The sequence below is a fragment of the Saimiri boliviensis genome, chromosome 12 (genome assembly GCF_048565385.1).
Source record: "Saimiri boliviensis isolate mSaiBol1 chromosome 12, mSaiBol1.pri, whole genome shotgun sequence".
Lineage (NCBI taxonomy): Eukaryota > Metazoa > Chordata > Mammalia > Primates > Cebidae > Saimiri > Saimiri boliviensis.
The window spans coordinates 100,360,179-100,377,639 of NC_133460.1; the positions used below are offsets into that span (position 1 = coordinate 100,360,179).

The following is a 17,461-nucleotide window of genomic DNA, read 5'->3' on the forward strand; positions in this document are numbered from 1 at the left end:
TTCTACCAAGGAGGCTTCATCCACTCTAATGGGAGAGTGCTAGTTTTCCACCCAAGATTTGCACACATACCCCACCCCAACTGAGTGGTGGAGAGGTGTTGCCAGGCAGCAGTACTTGCTAATGGCAGAGGAACAGTGTTTTAGCATGCGGCTATATTTTCCACCTGCTCATCTGCCTGCCGTCTAAATGCCAATGCTCAAGGCAATGGTGGATGCCTTGGGTTGAAGATGACAGAAGTGTCATCAGTCTGAAGCTCTAAATAATGCCATAGACCAGAGATAAGTTGCTTTCCTCTCCAACCCCTATCAGACAGCCTGACAGCAATCAGGAACACTTTACATCGTGAGAAACAAACTTTGGTTTTGTTAAACCCTTGAGATTTCAGGCTTTAACTACTATAACAACTAGCATTCCCCACCTATCTAATTACAAAATCTTCAGATTCCATCCATGCTAATTACTCCCAATTCTGCATCTCTGGCATACACTTTATTCCTCAGCTTCATACCTGCATATCCAAGTAGACAGGTCCACTATAATGACCTGCAAGTCACCAAATTTAGTATGTCTGGGGCCAAACAAATGATCCACTGCTTTCCCCTACACCCCAGGCATTCCTGTTCCATTGTATGCTTGTGAATACCAATTGCATGCACCCAGGTACTCAAGACTGCCTTGTTTTCATCTCCCATAGTACTGTCTCCTAAATGTCTATCCTGTCCATCCCCTTTATCTCTCCTTACTGCCACATTCTTATCTGGTTTCAATAATAGTAGCCTCACCCCCTACTCCAGTCTGTCATCCATGCTACATTAGACGTGTCTCTTTGAAATACAAATCTGATCATGCCTCTCTACTCCTTAAAATCCTTCCATTGCTCTTTCTGCCTTAAAGATTAAAAATCAAAGTCCTAATTTAACACCTAAGGCCACCTTATGGACCCTTTGCTGCCGACCTCCCTGTCTTCTCTCTTACCATTCTCCCATTGTTCCATTTAAAACATATGCCCTGAAGTGTCTCAAATATTCCTTCTCTCCATGCTGCTGATTTTGTAGTTTTCAGTATCCGGAACACACCACACCCCTCCTGCCAGTGTACTGCTTCCTCTTGCTCATTCAAATCTCAGTTCAGAGATCATCTCTCTTGGGAATCTTCAACCTCTGCATTCCCCTTAGAGATCACATCTCTATCTTTCTTTTCCTTATGGCTCCTGCCTACTTCATAGAGTTGGTCTCTGCACAATTATTAGCAAATCTAGGAGCTCTTGCATCTTTGTCCTAGTTTGATACCCTTTGAGAACAGCCAACTACAACAACACTGCCTGCAATATGCCCTCAGTACACGTTTCTCAATTTAACCTGTATTGTTATCCACTCCTAGCTGCATATCCTGATAAAATGGTGCATATATAGTGCTGAGGGTAACGCCTGGCTGATTGCAAGCATTCAATTGATATTAACAGAATCAATCATTTTTTTTTGTATTATTACCATTATTGTTTTTATTACTATCAGCATTAGTTAATGCTTTTGATCATAGCTGATTTCACATCTCTACTAAATTTTGTTTTTCTTTTTCTTTTGGTTCGCAATCATGTGATAGACATTTGCACCAAAGTAGTGGCTTCCTTCTTGTGGCTGCAAATGAGTAGAGTGCAAGTCAAGGGAAATGGAGTTCAGAGTTCAAGGGTTCAGGTGCCACCACTGTTACCAGCTGTGTGGGCATGAACTAGTCATTTAACCACTCTGTGCCTCATTTTGGCCATCTGTGACATCAGGACAAAAATAGCTTCCTGCCCCACTTTAACAGAATAGTTTTGAGAAACAACCTAGATAATGAATGTAAAAGTATTTTGTAACACTGAAAAAGGATAAAAGTGAATTATTAGTAGTATTTCCAATAATATGGGCAATATTAATATAAACAGTGCTTTCTCTGTTGAATGTTGTCATTCCTCTATTTTGCCGTTATCACTGTCAGTTATTTTTGCATTTTCTAATGAGTAGACAACACATGTAAGTCATGTATTTCTTTATGAGCAAATTCTCAATTTCATTGTCTCAGGTATCACGTAAATTCTGCCTTGAGGACTGCACACAGAATCACCTCATTGATTATGTTGCTCTAAATTGACATTGTCTGTGAGTCTTTGAGTCTGTCTTTCTAATAATTTTTCTCCTACATGGCATTTCAACCCGTGGTAGACATACTGATTTTTGCATGAATGAATGCTTTTAAAGATAGAGGCAAAATCTTTGAGTGCTGAGTGTTTTGTCTACTATTTCCTATTTGACTTCAAGCTTCTCACCTAATATTAAGGAGGAGGACTATGATGATGATGATTGACATTTTTGAACTCATATATCAGGCATTTTTTAAAACCCTTTGCATTTAATCCTCATGATGATTTGGTCAAAAGAATATGCTAGATCCACTATAATGTAAACTCCACCTCTCATATATCATCTGTTTTGGTCACTGCTAAATCCTTGGGAACTAAAGCAGTGCCTGGCATTTAGTAGGCACTCAAGAAACAATTGTTGAATGAAGTTATTTGCTCTTCAAATGATTTTTGAATCCTCAAGGCTTTGGAGTTTTCTGGGCATTTATAGTTTGACTGTGATTTCTTATTGGTAGTAACAGGATTATTTTACTATTGAAATTATTAACTAAATTTATATAATGTATTATAGTTTATAAAATACTTTAACATACCTAATCTCATTTAAGGCACCCAGTGACATTTTTCCACTAGAAACATTAAAATACAATGTCTCTACGAAATGAGAAATAAAATATAGCCATTATTACAATATCACCATAGTTCCATTTCTTCAATGAGCAGTAAGCACTTAAATTAAGAACAACTAGGGCTTATAGTAAGGATTGTCATATATCTGAATTGTTGGGGATTTTTTAATTGAAATTAGAAAATACTAGGAAATATTTCTCCAGTTGGCTTAGAAAGAAGGAATTTCCATTTGAGTTCCAAATTTACTTAACAATCTGAAGACAGCTGCAAGTCCTATTCTGGTAAGTGTTTGTGTCTCCAAAATCAATGGCAAAATATTTTAAGTAAACCAAGTGAAGTTTTCTATTATGTAATTAAAAATAGAACTGATGAGATCAGTGGCTAAGAACCATGAGGTCTTGCATTAAAAACAATTATTTGAGACAGTCATGGTCATGATTTATTCAGCACATTCTAACCAATGAGAGAACAATTTGTACCAAAGTGAAGGAGTGCTTAGCAATGTTATAGAAAGTGTTAGATAGGGTGTCTGCGGTGCCAGAGTAGGATTATATTTTCTGTAATTTGAACAGTGTGTCTTTAAATGAAATTGTAAAATATTATGATGTGTTAAAGGCCAAGCAAAATTTTATAACCAGGATACCATTATCACGTGTATTTAAACATTGGCATCTGTGTTGTCACTGGATTTATTAGGAGAGGGGAAATATCTCTTCAAACAATCAGACAAGTATGACTGGTGCATTTGTCATTCCAGTGTCTTCGGCACTTGAAGTTTTTCCATTTTTGTTCAACAGTGTAACCTCTGGAGTTTTGCCTAATAATGACTTCACTTGTGCTGGCCTTCCAACAGATAAATTAAAATGGAAATGCATATTTTCTAATTATGCATCCAGACGTAGTTGCATATTGGCTAGGGTGGCCACAATGAATGTTAAATTAAGTCTGCACCCTAGTTAGAGTCTATGCAACATCAAAGTTTCCCAAAGTCACTTTCTTAATCATGTGAAGGATAGCCAAGACTCTGATCAGTAGTATGTAGCTATATACAATCAGAGGAAAAACATTTAAACATCCCAGCATGGTATTTCCATTTAAATCTGATTACAGTGAAATAAAACTGTAGCCATTAAAGGTTTAGAAGAACTACAAATACAAGCAGTAAAAGAAGACAGATAGTAAATGAGGTAGTAAAACATTTCGGCAGGGCAAACAGCTTATAGCACTCATTCAGTCTTCCTGAAGCAGACTGTGCAATTCACTACAGACCCGGCACCGTTCCCTGAACTCCACTTAAACCTACAATTAACCTTTCACGCCTAATGAAGCTGTTTTCCTGGAAAATTAAAATATATAGTGGTGCCTGCTTTTACACAGACTTCGGGGGAGAGCATTTCAAAATGAATGACTTTTCTGAGGCTTTTTTGCAAATGTAAAATGGAAGTGCTATGTTTGTATATAAAGCGGGAATGTTCTTTCCAAGGCAATTTCATTTGATGTGCAGTATTTTATTACTGTACTTATTAATTGTTCTGCATAATTGTGAAAAACACACATCAGTAATTTTATGATTAGATTGTTACTGCTGAAGTCTACTATTACCATTTCACTTCTATTAGGGAAAACTAGAGTTTTGCTAACAATAGCTAAATTCCTGATGTTTCTCCTTGGTGGTTTTCAATGCAAATTTAGTAGTTTAAAAAGACATGTTTACCATTTTATTATTTAGCTGTTATTTACATTGCTGTCTCTTCAGGTCATGTTTTCACATGTTTAAAAAGAAATACAATTCTTAAATTTCAGGAGACATATATTATTTTATTCTAAGGTTGCAGGTGAAGGTCTGATTTTGGTGTATGTTCTACTTATTTACAAAATAGCTGTGTACTCCCACATGCATTCCAGCATTATTCACCACAGTCAAGATACAGAAGTGCTGTGTGTCCATCAATGGATAAAGGGAAAAATAAATAAAGAGAATGTGGTCTGCTTAAACAATGGAATACTATACAGCCTTAAAAGAAGGAAATTCAGTCATTTACAGCACAGTGAATGGAACTGGAGTGTATTATGTTAAGTGAAATAAGCTAGGCACAGAAAGACAAATGCTGTATGACTTCACTCATATGTAGACTCTAAAATAGGTGATCTCAGAAATCGAGAGTAGGAAGCTGATTACCAGAAGGTGGGGGAAGAGGAGGGATGGGGAAAGGGAAGGTGTTGATCTAAGGGTACAAAGTTTCAGTTAGATTGGAGAAATAAGTTTTTTGTTGTTGTTTGTGTGTGTGTGTGTGATGGAGTCTCACTCTGTTGCCAGGCTGGAGTGCAGTGGCATGATCCTGGCTCACTGCAACCTACGTCTCCCAGATTCAAGCTATTCTCCTGCCTCAGCTTCCCAAGTAGCTGGGACTATAGGCACAGACCACCACGCCCAGCTAATTTTTGTATTTTTTGGTAGAGACTGGGTTTTACCATGTTGACCAGGATGGTCTTGATCTCTTGACCTAGTGATCTGCCTTGGCCTCTCATAGTGCTGGGATTACAGGCGTGAGCCACTGCACCTGGCCAGGAATAAGTTTTAATGATCTATTGCATTACATGGTGATCACAGCTAATAATAATGTATTATATGTTTCAAAATTACTGAAAGAATAATTTTTTAACATTCTCACCACAAAAAAAGTTGGTAGCTTAGAGAGGTGATGGATATGTTAATTAGCTTGATTGAATCTTTCCACAACGTATATATTGGTCAAAACACCACATTTTATCACATAAATATCCACAATTATTTGTCAGTTAAAAATAAGCTTTAAAAATAGCTGCGGTAACTCTTGGCATCCAACCCAATGACCACTGAGTCATGCGCATTTTCTGAGGGAAATTCCTATGGTCCCCAAGGATCCTGCTTCTTTTGATCCTGCACTGCCCTGGGTGAACCAGAGCAGCCACTGGGGCTGCTCTCTGTTAGGAAGCACCAGTTTGAAACACCAAGAGACTATGGAAAATGGAACAGGAAACAGAGGATGGTACCTTCCTTTCTATGTGGTTTATACTTCCTATTTAAATCATCTAAATGTCAGAATGTCTGATGTTTAAAAACTACAAGTACAAAAAGGTAAAGCTTATAAAAACTATTTAAACCCCAGCCTTTTTATTGAATCTACTGATGTATTTGTATGTAAATCCTGCTAGCCTGCAGCCTCTGTGCCTCATCTTTGCATGGTAAATGGAATTCCTTTAGACCGTCAGTCTAAAATAATGAATTGTTCCCCCAGTTAATTGTATTGCTTTGATAACAAGGAACTATGCTAGGCCTAGAGACCACAATAAGTGAATTTCATCAGATGATTTGTGTGACGTTTTGAAAAATGATCTTCTGGAGTGACCTGATTTTAATGGAACTCTAGCGCCATGCAGCATGGGCCTCGGCCCAGCATCCAACTAGGAGGAAGCACTTCTTCCTATGGCACAAGGAATTTGGGATCATCCCCAGAAGACTTCCCACTGGGAAACAGTCTCAGGAAAGTCAGGAGAAAGTGTGTGCCAAAAATGGCATCACAAAGAACCTATTTCTAGGTTGCTTTTCTTTTTTTGATACATATCTTTTTTAGAACCCAGAGAAGATCTCAAGACATCCTTATGTCTTCATTGCCAGTGTGAAAATAAACCAAGACCAAACAAATGAAAATAAGCAAAAGCTATTTATTCTGAGCTTACTATAGCAAGGGAGTCAGCCACTTTCATTTATATTTTGGTGGTGACTCAAAGACAGGCAGAGGAGTAGGAAAGCTTTATAGTAAAAAAAGGGAAACTTCAGGTATGCCCTGATTAGAAGCTGTTGGCTTGTGGGTGCTGTAGATAGGCTAACTAGAAGTTGGGTACCCTATGTGGTTAGAGGTACATATTTGGTTTCCTCTGGCTGGAAGTGAGGATACAAATTAGGGAAGCTGTTATTTATTAATCAAGTCCTTGCCATTTGGGGCCAGTCATGACAGGGATTATGGTTACTTTCATGGATTACTACTAGAGGTAGCAGTATGACTTCCTACAAGTCTGACATAGCAGACTGTTTTCCAGGGCTGGTTATTGTAGATTATAGCTTGGTTTCCTAAGCAGGTTGCCACAAGTTGTGGATCAGAATTCTATTTATACATGGGGTCTGGCCATTATCTATAAATTCAGTATCTTACTAGAATATAACTCCTTCATTTAGGAGATTGGGGGGGGGGTAATAGTGTCTTTTTTAAAAAAGCTGTTGACTTGACTTTTCTTTTCATCAATTAAGAAAATAGGATCCCCTACAATAACGAAGTGTGCTGAAGAGCAATGATAATGAGATTACTGTCTATCTATCTGTCTATCTTCTCTCTCTCTCTCTCTCTCTCTCTCTCTCTCTTTTAGTGAGTCTTCCATACACACTATCAAATTCAAGAAGATAGGGGTTTTGTCTCTTTTTTTCATTCTTGTTTCTAGGTCCTCTTGTAGGTTGAAAGAGAATGTAGCAACTTCCTTTTTTTTTTAAGGTTCATCTTACATTAAACCGGAAGAAATGCAAAAGTAGTACTAACTTGACATTTAAGACACACAGATATAAATGCAGTTACTATGATTATTGTCCTGTTCATTATTAAATTATAAGATTTATAAAGAAGAATAACTCATGGTGGGCCACAAGCTCGGGGGTCCATTAAAGGACCTAAGCTTAAATCTGAATGAAACGTCATTTAGCCCATCAAATGGGCAGATAAGACTTGGGGCAAGTGGCTTTGAGTGTTCTCTGTGAGTACACCGTGGTGAACACTTGACTATCTCTGCCTAGAGAGGTGCAAGCCTTTCTACATACACATTACCATTTATGCAGATCTGAAAATGCAGTTGATGGTTACATTTTCATAAGCAATGACAAAACGCTGTCAAATTAAAAATAAGCATGATTTGCAATTTTATTTATAAATTAAGAACTGAAAATATGATTTACGTTTTTCAACTGAATGTGTTTCCAAGTTTCAGAATCATTAGTAAACCCAGGACATGTTGTGAGAGACATTGCTTCAATTAGGTTCTGGGCTTCATGAAATACAATGATAACAGTGGCAGTTTTGAATTAGCATACAATTTCCTGTTTTGGCAACTCAAACTGTTTACTCCGCTCCTGATGCTATATCTTCTGTAACGGAAACATTTGCATTCACATGTAAATGGAAAGTATTATTTTTTTCAGAGCTTCTTTGGACTACATCATGCGGTAGTTTAATGAATAACATGATTTCATATTTGGATGTTGTGATCATTGAAATTAGTGTAAGTGGTCTCTGTCCACATTAAAGGACACATATATTATTTGTCATATTTGACTGTCTCTGGATTAGATGGTGCCAGGAATAAAATAGGAAGTCGTAAATAATGACAGAAGTATGCCAGAGTATCAGTGGAAACTTAAGGTCAGCCTGAACTTAGCACAACCACAATCTGTGATTTTAAAAATAATAGTAAGGTCCTTCAGCTCCATTAATTAAAGAAATAATACAATAATTATTTACTGTTGCAGAATAAGTGTTTAAAACGTCTATGTTGGACTCTTCAGAAGTTTGTGTATGCTCTTCAAAGGTCAAGAAAATAATTAAATATTTAACATCCTGAAAGATCAAATTACTTAAGAGCAACCCTTCAAAGGTAAATCTGTAAAAATATCAGCTTAGCCAGCAATTATTATAATTTTGTAACTTCTTTCCTTGCAAACACCATAAATTTCTCCTTCTCCACCAACATCTTCTCTTATGGTTTCAAATGTACCCAAGGCTCCCTTTTCCTTTAAATAATGCACTTATACAATCCCATGCATCTACATATATTCCGTCTGACCCTGCTACTTCCCTTGCGGAGATAAGCTCACTTACTTCTTCCCATTTCTAAACATCTTAAACATGGAACTGATGTCTGCTGGCCACACTTCCTGTCACTCCATTCCTTACTTAACTTTCAGGCTTCCATCCTCAGTTAGATACAGAAATGACTCAAAGATCACTAGAATCTTCTCTGAGGAAGTCTAATGGCCTTTGCCACAGGCCTCACCCTGCTGGCCCATTTGCCACTTTTTACAGACTCCTTGGGCCCGGTCCTCCCTTGACTCCCACAACACTGCACTAGGCTAGTTTGCTTTCATCCTACAGTGCCCATGTCCCTTTATTGGCATTTCTTTCTCTCCATAAATCTCTGAGTTCCATTCCTGCCAGGAAATATTTGAAACTTACCTAGAATTAACAGACCCACAGGAATAAAATAATTCAATGATATTCTACCTAGGATAAGATCTGAAAATGATCTTCCTCTGAGAGTAACACATGGAGAAGAGGTCAGCTTAATTCAAGCTCAAGTCTTCAAGACCTTGGAGAAAGGCAGATGATCCAAAGGTCCTTTCGTGGCCTTTTCTTAAACAGTCTCGCCTCACGGTTTAGTATGGTGATTTGATGCGTTTGGTTTTACTCAAGAATTATATGGGACTCAGCAGATAACAACATGATTCATACGTAGCTATGATAAGCCAGATTATCTGGTTGAGCCATTGCTTGTATGAATTTAATGAAATCATCGATATCCCTGAGCATCTTACCAAGTGTTCCTATCCATCAATGTACAAACAGTGTAACAAAGCAAATCAACATAATAAAACAATATTTTTTAAATTACCTATGATGCTGCAGCTCCACATTTGTGGTCATGTTCTGTCAATGATACTCAAGGCCCTTTTCTAATACTAAAGACATTTGTCAGCTAAATATCAAGTTGTCTTTCTTCCCTGTCCATTTGTGCATAGCACCACTCTATCCATGGTGTGCTTTTGTAATTTTTAAAATGGTTTGAGAGAATGAAAAGACAAGCCGTAGACTTGGAGAAGATATTTGCAAAACACACATCTGATACAGAACTGATATCCAAAATCTTCAAAGAACTCTTAAAACTCAACAGTAAGAAAACAAACAACCCAATTAAAAACAGGCAAAAGATCTGAACAGATACCTGACTAAAGGAGATATATATTTGGGAAAGAAATATACAAGAGGTGCTCAGCATCGTATGTCATTAGAGACTTGTAGATTTAAACAACTGTAAGATACTGCTACACACCTATTAGAATGGCTAACACCTAAAACACCGACAACAACAAACGCCAGTGAGGTTGTGAAGCAGCAAGAACTCTCATTCGTTGCTGGTGGAAATTCAAAATGGCATAGCCACTGTGAAACACCATTTGGCAATTTTTTACTAAACTAAAACATAAGCTTACCATATTATCCAGCAATCAGGCTCCTAGGTACTTATGAATTGAAACGTTATGTTCACATAAAAACCTGCACACAGATGTTTTTAACGGCTTTATTCACAATTACCAAAAATTGGAAGCAAGGACAATCAAGATGTCCTTCAACAGGGAATTCATAAACAAACCATGGCAGATCTGTACAATGGAAGATAATTCAACAATAAAAAGAAATGAATTATCAAGCCAAAAAAAGGAAATGGAAGTATCTTAAATACATATTTGTAAGGGAAAGGAGACAGTCTGAAAGACTATGATACTGTGTGATTCCAGTCATACAACATTCTGAAAAAGGCAAAACTACAGAGACAGTAAAGAAAGATCAGTGGTTGCCAGAGGCTTGGGGAAAGAGAGGGAGAAATTGGTGAAGTGCGGGATATTTTAGGGCAGAGAAACTATTTTGCATGATATTTTAATGGTGGATGCCTTTCATTGTGCATTTGTCAAAGCCAAAAGGACTACGTAACAGAGAGAGTAAACCCTAATGTAAATTATGGACTTAAGTTGGTAATTTTATCTCCATATTGGTTCAATTTTTTTGTAAACCTAAAACTGCTCAACATTTTTTTTTCATTTTTTAGAGAAATTTTTAAAATTATACTTTAATTATAATTTAATTTATAATTTTAACTTAATTTATAATTTAATTTATGATTTTAATTATAATTTAATTATACTTTATAATTTTTTAATTATACTTTAAGTTCTGGGATACATGTGCAGATCGTGCTGGTTTGTTACATAGATATACATGTATCATGGTGGTGGTTTGATGCATCCATCGCCGCATCATCTACATTAGGTATTTCTCCTAATGCTATCCCTCCCTAATCCTCCCACCTCTTGCTATTCCTCCCCTAACAACCCACTCCAAGGCCCCAGTGTGTGATGTTCCCCTTCCTGTATCTATGTTCTCATTGTTCAACACCCGCTTTTGAGTGAAAACATGCGGTGTTTGGTTTTCTGTCCTTGTATCAGTTTGCTGAGAATGATGGTTTCCAGTTTCATCCATGTCCCTGTAAAGAACATGAACTCATCATTTTTAATGGTGCATAGTATTCCATGCTGTGTATGTGCCACATTTTCTTTATCCAGTCTGTCGTTGAAGGGCATTTGGATTTGTTCCAAGTCTTTACTATTTGAACAGTGCATATGTTTTTATAATAGGATAGTTTATAATCCTTTGGATATATACCCAGTAATGGGATTGCTGGGTCAAATGGTATTTCTATTTCTAGATCCTTGAGGAATCGCCACACTGTCTCCCACAGTGGTTGAACTAATTTACACTTCCAACAAAAGTGTATAAGTGTTCCTTTTTCTCCACATCCTCTCCAGCATCTGTCATCTCCTGATTTTTTTAATGATCGCCATTCTAACTGGAGTGAGGTGGTATCTCGATGTGGTTTTGATTTGCATTTCCTTAATGACTAGTGATGATGAGCTTTTTTTCATGTTTGTTGCTGCATAAATGCCTTCTTTTGAAAAGTGTCTGCTCATATCATTTGCCCAATTTTTGATGGGATGGTTTTTTTCTTGTAAATTTGTTTATAAGTTCTCCATGGATTCTGGATATTAGCCCTTTGTCAGATGGGTAGACTGCAAAAATGTTTTCCCATTCTGTTGGTTGCCCATTCACTCTATTGATAGTTTATTTTGCTGTGCAAGAGCTCTTAAGTTTAATTAGATCCCATTTGTCTATTTTGGCTTTTGTTGCCAATGCTTTTGGTGTTTTAGTCATGAAGTCCTTGCCCATGCCTATGTCCTGAATGGTATTGCCTAGGTTTTCTTCTAAAGTTTTTGTGGTGTTAGGTCTAATGTTTAAATCTTTAATCCATCTAGAGTTAATTTTTGTATAAGATGTAAGGAAGGAATCCAGTTTCACCTTTCTGCACATGGCTAGCCAGTTTTCCCAGATCAAAAAAAAATTTTTTTTTTAATCTTGACATGACAAGTTTTATTTCTAAAAAAAAAAAAAAAGACAATATTAACATTGAAAATTTCTAGTACCTCCACAGAAAACTTGTGTTCACACACGGACAAGAAAGTGTAGGGTCATATCCACAACTGAATGTGATAATTTATCAAAGGTTCATTTGATTGTTACAAGTCAGAGTCAGTTCACTTTCAGAGATCTTCATTCTTCTTCATTCGTGAAGTTCACATGCCCAAGTCAAGAAACATTTTAGGTAAAGGGTAAACTACTTGATAACTTCCAGTAACAGCCAAACATGTGATGACTAAATGAAAAAGAATAAAATGCAGGGCCCTACACCACCACTGTTGCCATCCCAGAAATGTCTAAGCAAGCATTTAAATGCCTTTCCCTTTTCTTCCAGGTCTTGCAATTGCCAGTGCCCTAATAGATATTTCACAACAGAAAGCTTCAGATAGTAAAGATAAGACTTCTGGAGTCCGGAATCGAAAACACCTTTCAACACGTCAAGGAACTTGTGTCTGAGAAATGGAAAACACTCCTGTATATTCTGTACTGTTTTACTTCAGGCTTCTGTTAAAGCTGTCCTGTGGCCTCGGATTTTATGGAGGAAAATCTCTGTATCACCCAGGGCCTGAGTATGGTTTCCTTCAAAATGGGCAATGACCCAGGTGGCCAAAGAATGTTCATGAGTTTTATAAAAGTACTGATGGTCACAGGTGATAAAGTCAGTTTTTATCATTATCTTAGACTTATTATACTAACATTAAATTACTCTGGAAAAAGATGTATATTATTTCTTAATGAAGATGAAAAATACGCAATTCATATAAATCAACTATTTATATCCCAAGACTTTAAAGAAAGACATTTTATAATGCCTGAATGATGAGAATTGTACAGTTTTTGCCTCATAAGCAAACGTAAATCACCTGTATATGAACAGGGAATGAAAAAATTGCAATGGCTTTAAATTCTCTTTTATTTCATTGTAAATGTGAAGGCAAGATTTTGATGTAGTAGGATGTAGGTAATGTATTTAAATATTTTGCATAATCTTATCATGTCCAGACTCAGTCTGAGAATGTGACAGCTTTCCACCTAACTGGAATGCAGACCAGAATGAGTTCAACTCATTCCGAGCAACTTCACAGGAGGTTTATTAGAATTCTCAGTGTAGAGGACATTCCTGTCATCCATGCCAACTGCCTAACTCATTATCAGAACTCATAGAGCATGGAAATGCCTGTCCAGCGATCAGTTGTTCCCCTCCTTCCAAAAATGGCCTCCAATACCACAACCTGAAGAGAGCTGAAATGGTTATTTTACAGCATATAAGTTTTGCTCCAGTATGATAATTTTTAATTGCCTGAGAATCATTGGATCAGACCTAAATGATCCATCTGCATTTTTATAAGAATGGATCATTTTTTTTTTTTTGCCCTTCCTCTCCTAGCTGCTAGATTTTAACTACCTTTTAGAAATGTTACAAAATGTATTTTAGAGGCAACATCTCTCAAGTTATAAAATGACCTGAGTTCCTTCCTGCCAACTGTTCCACCTAGAATAGAAGTAGAGAAGAGCACTGGCTAGCAAGCATCAACAGTATTCTTCTTTCTAACATGGGCGCATCCATGTCATGAGAAAAAGTCTGTGGTTTAGAAAGTATGTTCATTGTTGCCCACAATCAGCATATTCTTAATGACTCAAAATTCTGAATTATGGCAGAAAGGAAAAATTAAACAGACTTCACGTTGGAACACAGAATTATTTATGTCCTAATGCTGACTTAACTTCACTAAAGCTCAGTAGCATTAACAAATATAGTTTGGAACTGCAGTTTCCTAACTTCAGGGTGACTACAAGATATGTATAACAGTGACAGAAATAGCCAAAGCTGCTGTATATGATATAGCTTTGTTTAAATATGAAGGTCATTTAAATACAATTGACATTTAGTACTATGTATATACTTTTCACATTCTTTGGATTTCTGGTAATGACACTTCACTGTTTACAGCTAATGCATAGTTACTTGCATGCCATGGTTGTACAGTAGCAGACCACGACCCTATTGTGATATTAAATGCTTATTTCATAATGCCATTTATACATAGTCAGCTTAATTTGATGAGGATTGAATGTAATATATAACAGGAATGATCATACAATATGTAGTTGCATCTTATATAAGATTGCTAGGTTGCATCTAACCATGACTATGTCATTATTTTGATAATTAGGCATTTACGAATTATAGTATATATTCCTCATGTTGGCATGATAATTTTGCTATTTTCCATGCATTAAAAATACAACAAATTCTTAGAGTAATTCTAGTAATTTTATCTATATCCTGTGGGGTCTTTTGGAGGGGAGGGCACTGGTTGTTTCTACTTCCCTATGATATTTTCTCTCTCACTAAAGGAATGAGCTAAGTTTGTAAATGTCTCCTAAAAGCAATCAAGTAATTTTATTAACTTCTTTTGGACCCTTTAAATGTTGACTTCTCTCATGAAAAAATAAATTGATAAAACTAGCAATTACAAAGATATAATCATTTTTTAACAATGATTGCCCAATTTATTTAATTCTCTAACAATTGTTGCAAGAGAAAGCATATATAATAAAAATATAAAAACATACAGATTTAGATGTAAAATCTATTTCAGCTATATTTTTAGGGAGGCTAAGCAGAGAGTGTTATGTGGAAGAAGTATCAAGTTTTATCCACCTCAAATCCCATTAGGTTCTTAAAACTTGAAAATACAAATTGTAGAGAACTATGAGACACAATGCAATGTTAAGTTAAAGTCATACTATACCTTCCTGGGCCAAACATTGCTAACTCCGTGGCTAATTATGCAATTAATTCTCAACTTATCAAAGCTTTTTACTGGCAATAAAATTCTTTGCCTTTTGGCGAAGTGGATTGAAAAGACAGGAAGGATCAAGGAGAATCTCTTTGAATCTGTGTCTTGATTTCCCGCCCCCCCCCTACATTCCAGACATTTTAAGTTTGGATACTTTCATTAAAAAAAAAATCAAATCAAACAAATATGCAGATACTTTCTCAGAATTTAGCAGTTAAATGGCTGATTCTCTTGAAAACTAAGCTTAATAGAATTCTAAACATTTCAGCTTACAATGACTTTGAAGTATTCTTTAGATTTTAGGATGTTTTATTCTGCCAAGTATGAAAAAAATCGTTAAATACAATGGAGTCTTAAAAATTAATCTGGGGATGACATTGGACCTAGAGAATTCTTGTTGGAAAAGAATTTGCACATACTTACAGATTGAGCTAATAAATTTTAAGAGGATTAGGATTCTCATAATTGCATTAAATGAAAATTTATTTTAATGATACACAGAGATGCCATATACTATAGTGTTGTGTTCAATAGGAAAACTTCAAATAGGACCTATTTAAAAAGGTAATTGATTCTTGCTGGACTTCCAAACATCTCATTTTCTTCCAGCTGTAGTAAGGTAGAGATGACTGTATAGCTGCAGTTCATGGTATAAGTTCATTTAGGGTACACACTGGCTCACAGACTGGAAAACACGTGCTGGACCTAGCTTTCAGGTGTATGGTGCTGGGTAAGTTTCACCTTTAAGTTTTGCTTTCCATCTGTAAAGGGAGTTTGTAATGGTGCCCACCTTGCAGAGGCATTGCAAGGCTAGATGGTCACAAACAGAAAGCTCCCACAGTGGGTCCTTGATGCAGCATAGCAACCATGGGGACATCGAGCCACTGTTTTTCTACCTATTGTTTTATGAATCCACCTATTAATTTTCATTCAGCTTTGCATCACAGGTAAAGGTCAATTCGGTTTTTCAAAAAGACTTCCTGGATTACTTAAGTTCCTATATTTTTAGGATATAGGGATTTTTTAAAAAAACTACTTTGCATTGGGCCAATAAAGACTTAAACTCTTCCCAAATCTATACAGTTTTAGGAGAGTATTTCTTAAAATTGCTGACTGATGACATTGAGACAAGAGCATCAATTATCACCTTTCATGTACAGATTAGGCAAGACGGGGGTCAGTACTTACATTTTGTGGTTATACTTGATGCATCTTTTTTCAGTGAACGTAAAACTATGATTTGAAAGGTGTCTTATATTTTTAAAAGATTTTAAAATGAAAACTGATCAAATGAACTATTTCCACCCACTTACGCTTTTTTTAAAATGTCAAGTTTCAAAACCCATTTGCCATATACATACTAGGGTGAGATTGAAACTTACCTGATTACAGGAATTGCTTGGGTTCAGGCAGATTCCCACTTTCACCTCTAGAGATTTAGATTCAGAAACACTGGGGTAAGCCCTGGAGAGCAGTACTCTTAATAAGCTTCTCAGTGCTTCTTACCATTAGGCAAATTAGGGAAACACTGCATTGGGTCAAAGTGCTGCCTTTATCGACCATTAGAGGGAGTTCTTTAAATAACGAAGTTATTGCTCTAATTCAAAATGCTTTAAAATATTTTCCAAGGAATACAAGCCATTTGGTTGGTGTTACAGCAGTGTTTTCATTAGAGTGTACATTTAACATTTTAGTTTTATCAAATTGTTTGAAATTAAGAATTAGAACCAGAGCTACTATCAGAATCTATGTACACAGGTGTGCATGCCAGTGTTAAAAACAGATTGTGTAAAAGTTCAAGCCCGTTTTAGAAAGCCAACATTTTATGTTATAATGTGCTGTTAATCAGGACTTTATTGAAATAAAAACATTGGCTCTCCCAACCCCCACTGCCAAATGCAGTTTTGTTTCGCTTTGTTTTGTTAATCCTTTCATGGTCGCACAGGAAAAAGCACTCTGAGAACTTGGAAAAGCTCCTCACCATCTAAAAGGGGATTCTAAAATGTTTCAATTTGACATTCAAAATACATTTTCCACTCTTTTCCTCCTCACCAGATTTGCGTTGACCTTTACTGCACTCACAAGGTCTAGCAGCTAAGATTCTAGCTATAATGAGGGTCTACGCCACAGGACATGTGTTATAGAAATGGCTCTTACTTTGAATAAAAGTCAGCTATCTGAGACTAGGGTAGCTCCGGCATAGCTGAGTCTTCTGGGGAAAGCCTGCACGTTCTCTGGCAAGCTCTGGGCTTGGTCCCTGTGTGGCTATCTGGGCCCAGCCTTCTTTCAGTGACACTGCTCTGCCAGGCCTCTGTCGGGTCTCACCAAGAAGGAGAAAACCAAAGAGGATCTAAACATCTCTCTTCTCTCCAGCCCCCTCCCCCCACAGAAGGGCCTACACCTGGGACACCTCTTAGGCTCAGGGCTTCACGCAGGCTCTGCTGGGACCCTGACCCCTGACCTGAGGCCTGACCCTGAGGCTGGCTCTGCCTGTGCTCCAGGGGATGGAACGGTGGCCGCCTCCTCGCCTTGGCACCTCTAGGAGGCCAGGCCAGGAAGGGGCTCAGAAGAAGAGGAC

General features: G+C 37.0%; 1 protein-coding gene across 3 annotated transcripts in view; it reads left to right on the forward strand.

Moving 5' to 3' along the window:
• Positions 1–16,766, forward strand: part of ATRNL1 (attractin like 1) — an 811,767-nt gene extending 795,001 nt beyond the window's left edge. For all 3 annotated transcript variants that reach the window (XM_039465348.2, XM_074382946.1, XM_074382948.1), the window contains one exon: positions 12,414–16,766. In XM_039465348.2, the coding sequence (XP_039321282.1) occupies positions 12,414–12,535 (122 nt within the window). In that variant the 3' untranslated portion in view covers positions 12,536–16,766. The remainder of the gene's footprint in view (positions 1–12,413) is intronic.
• Positions 16,767–17,461: the final 695 nt, after the last annotated feature.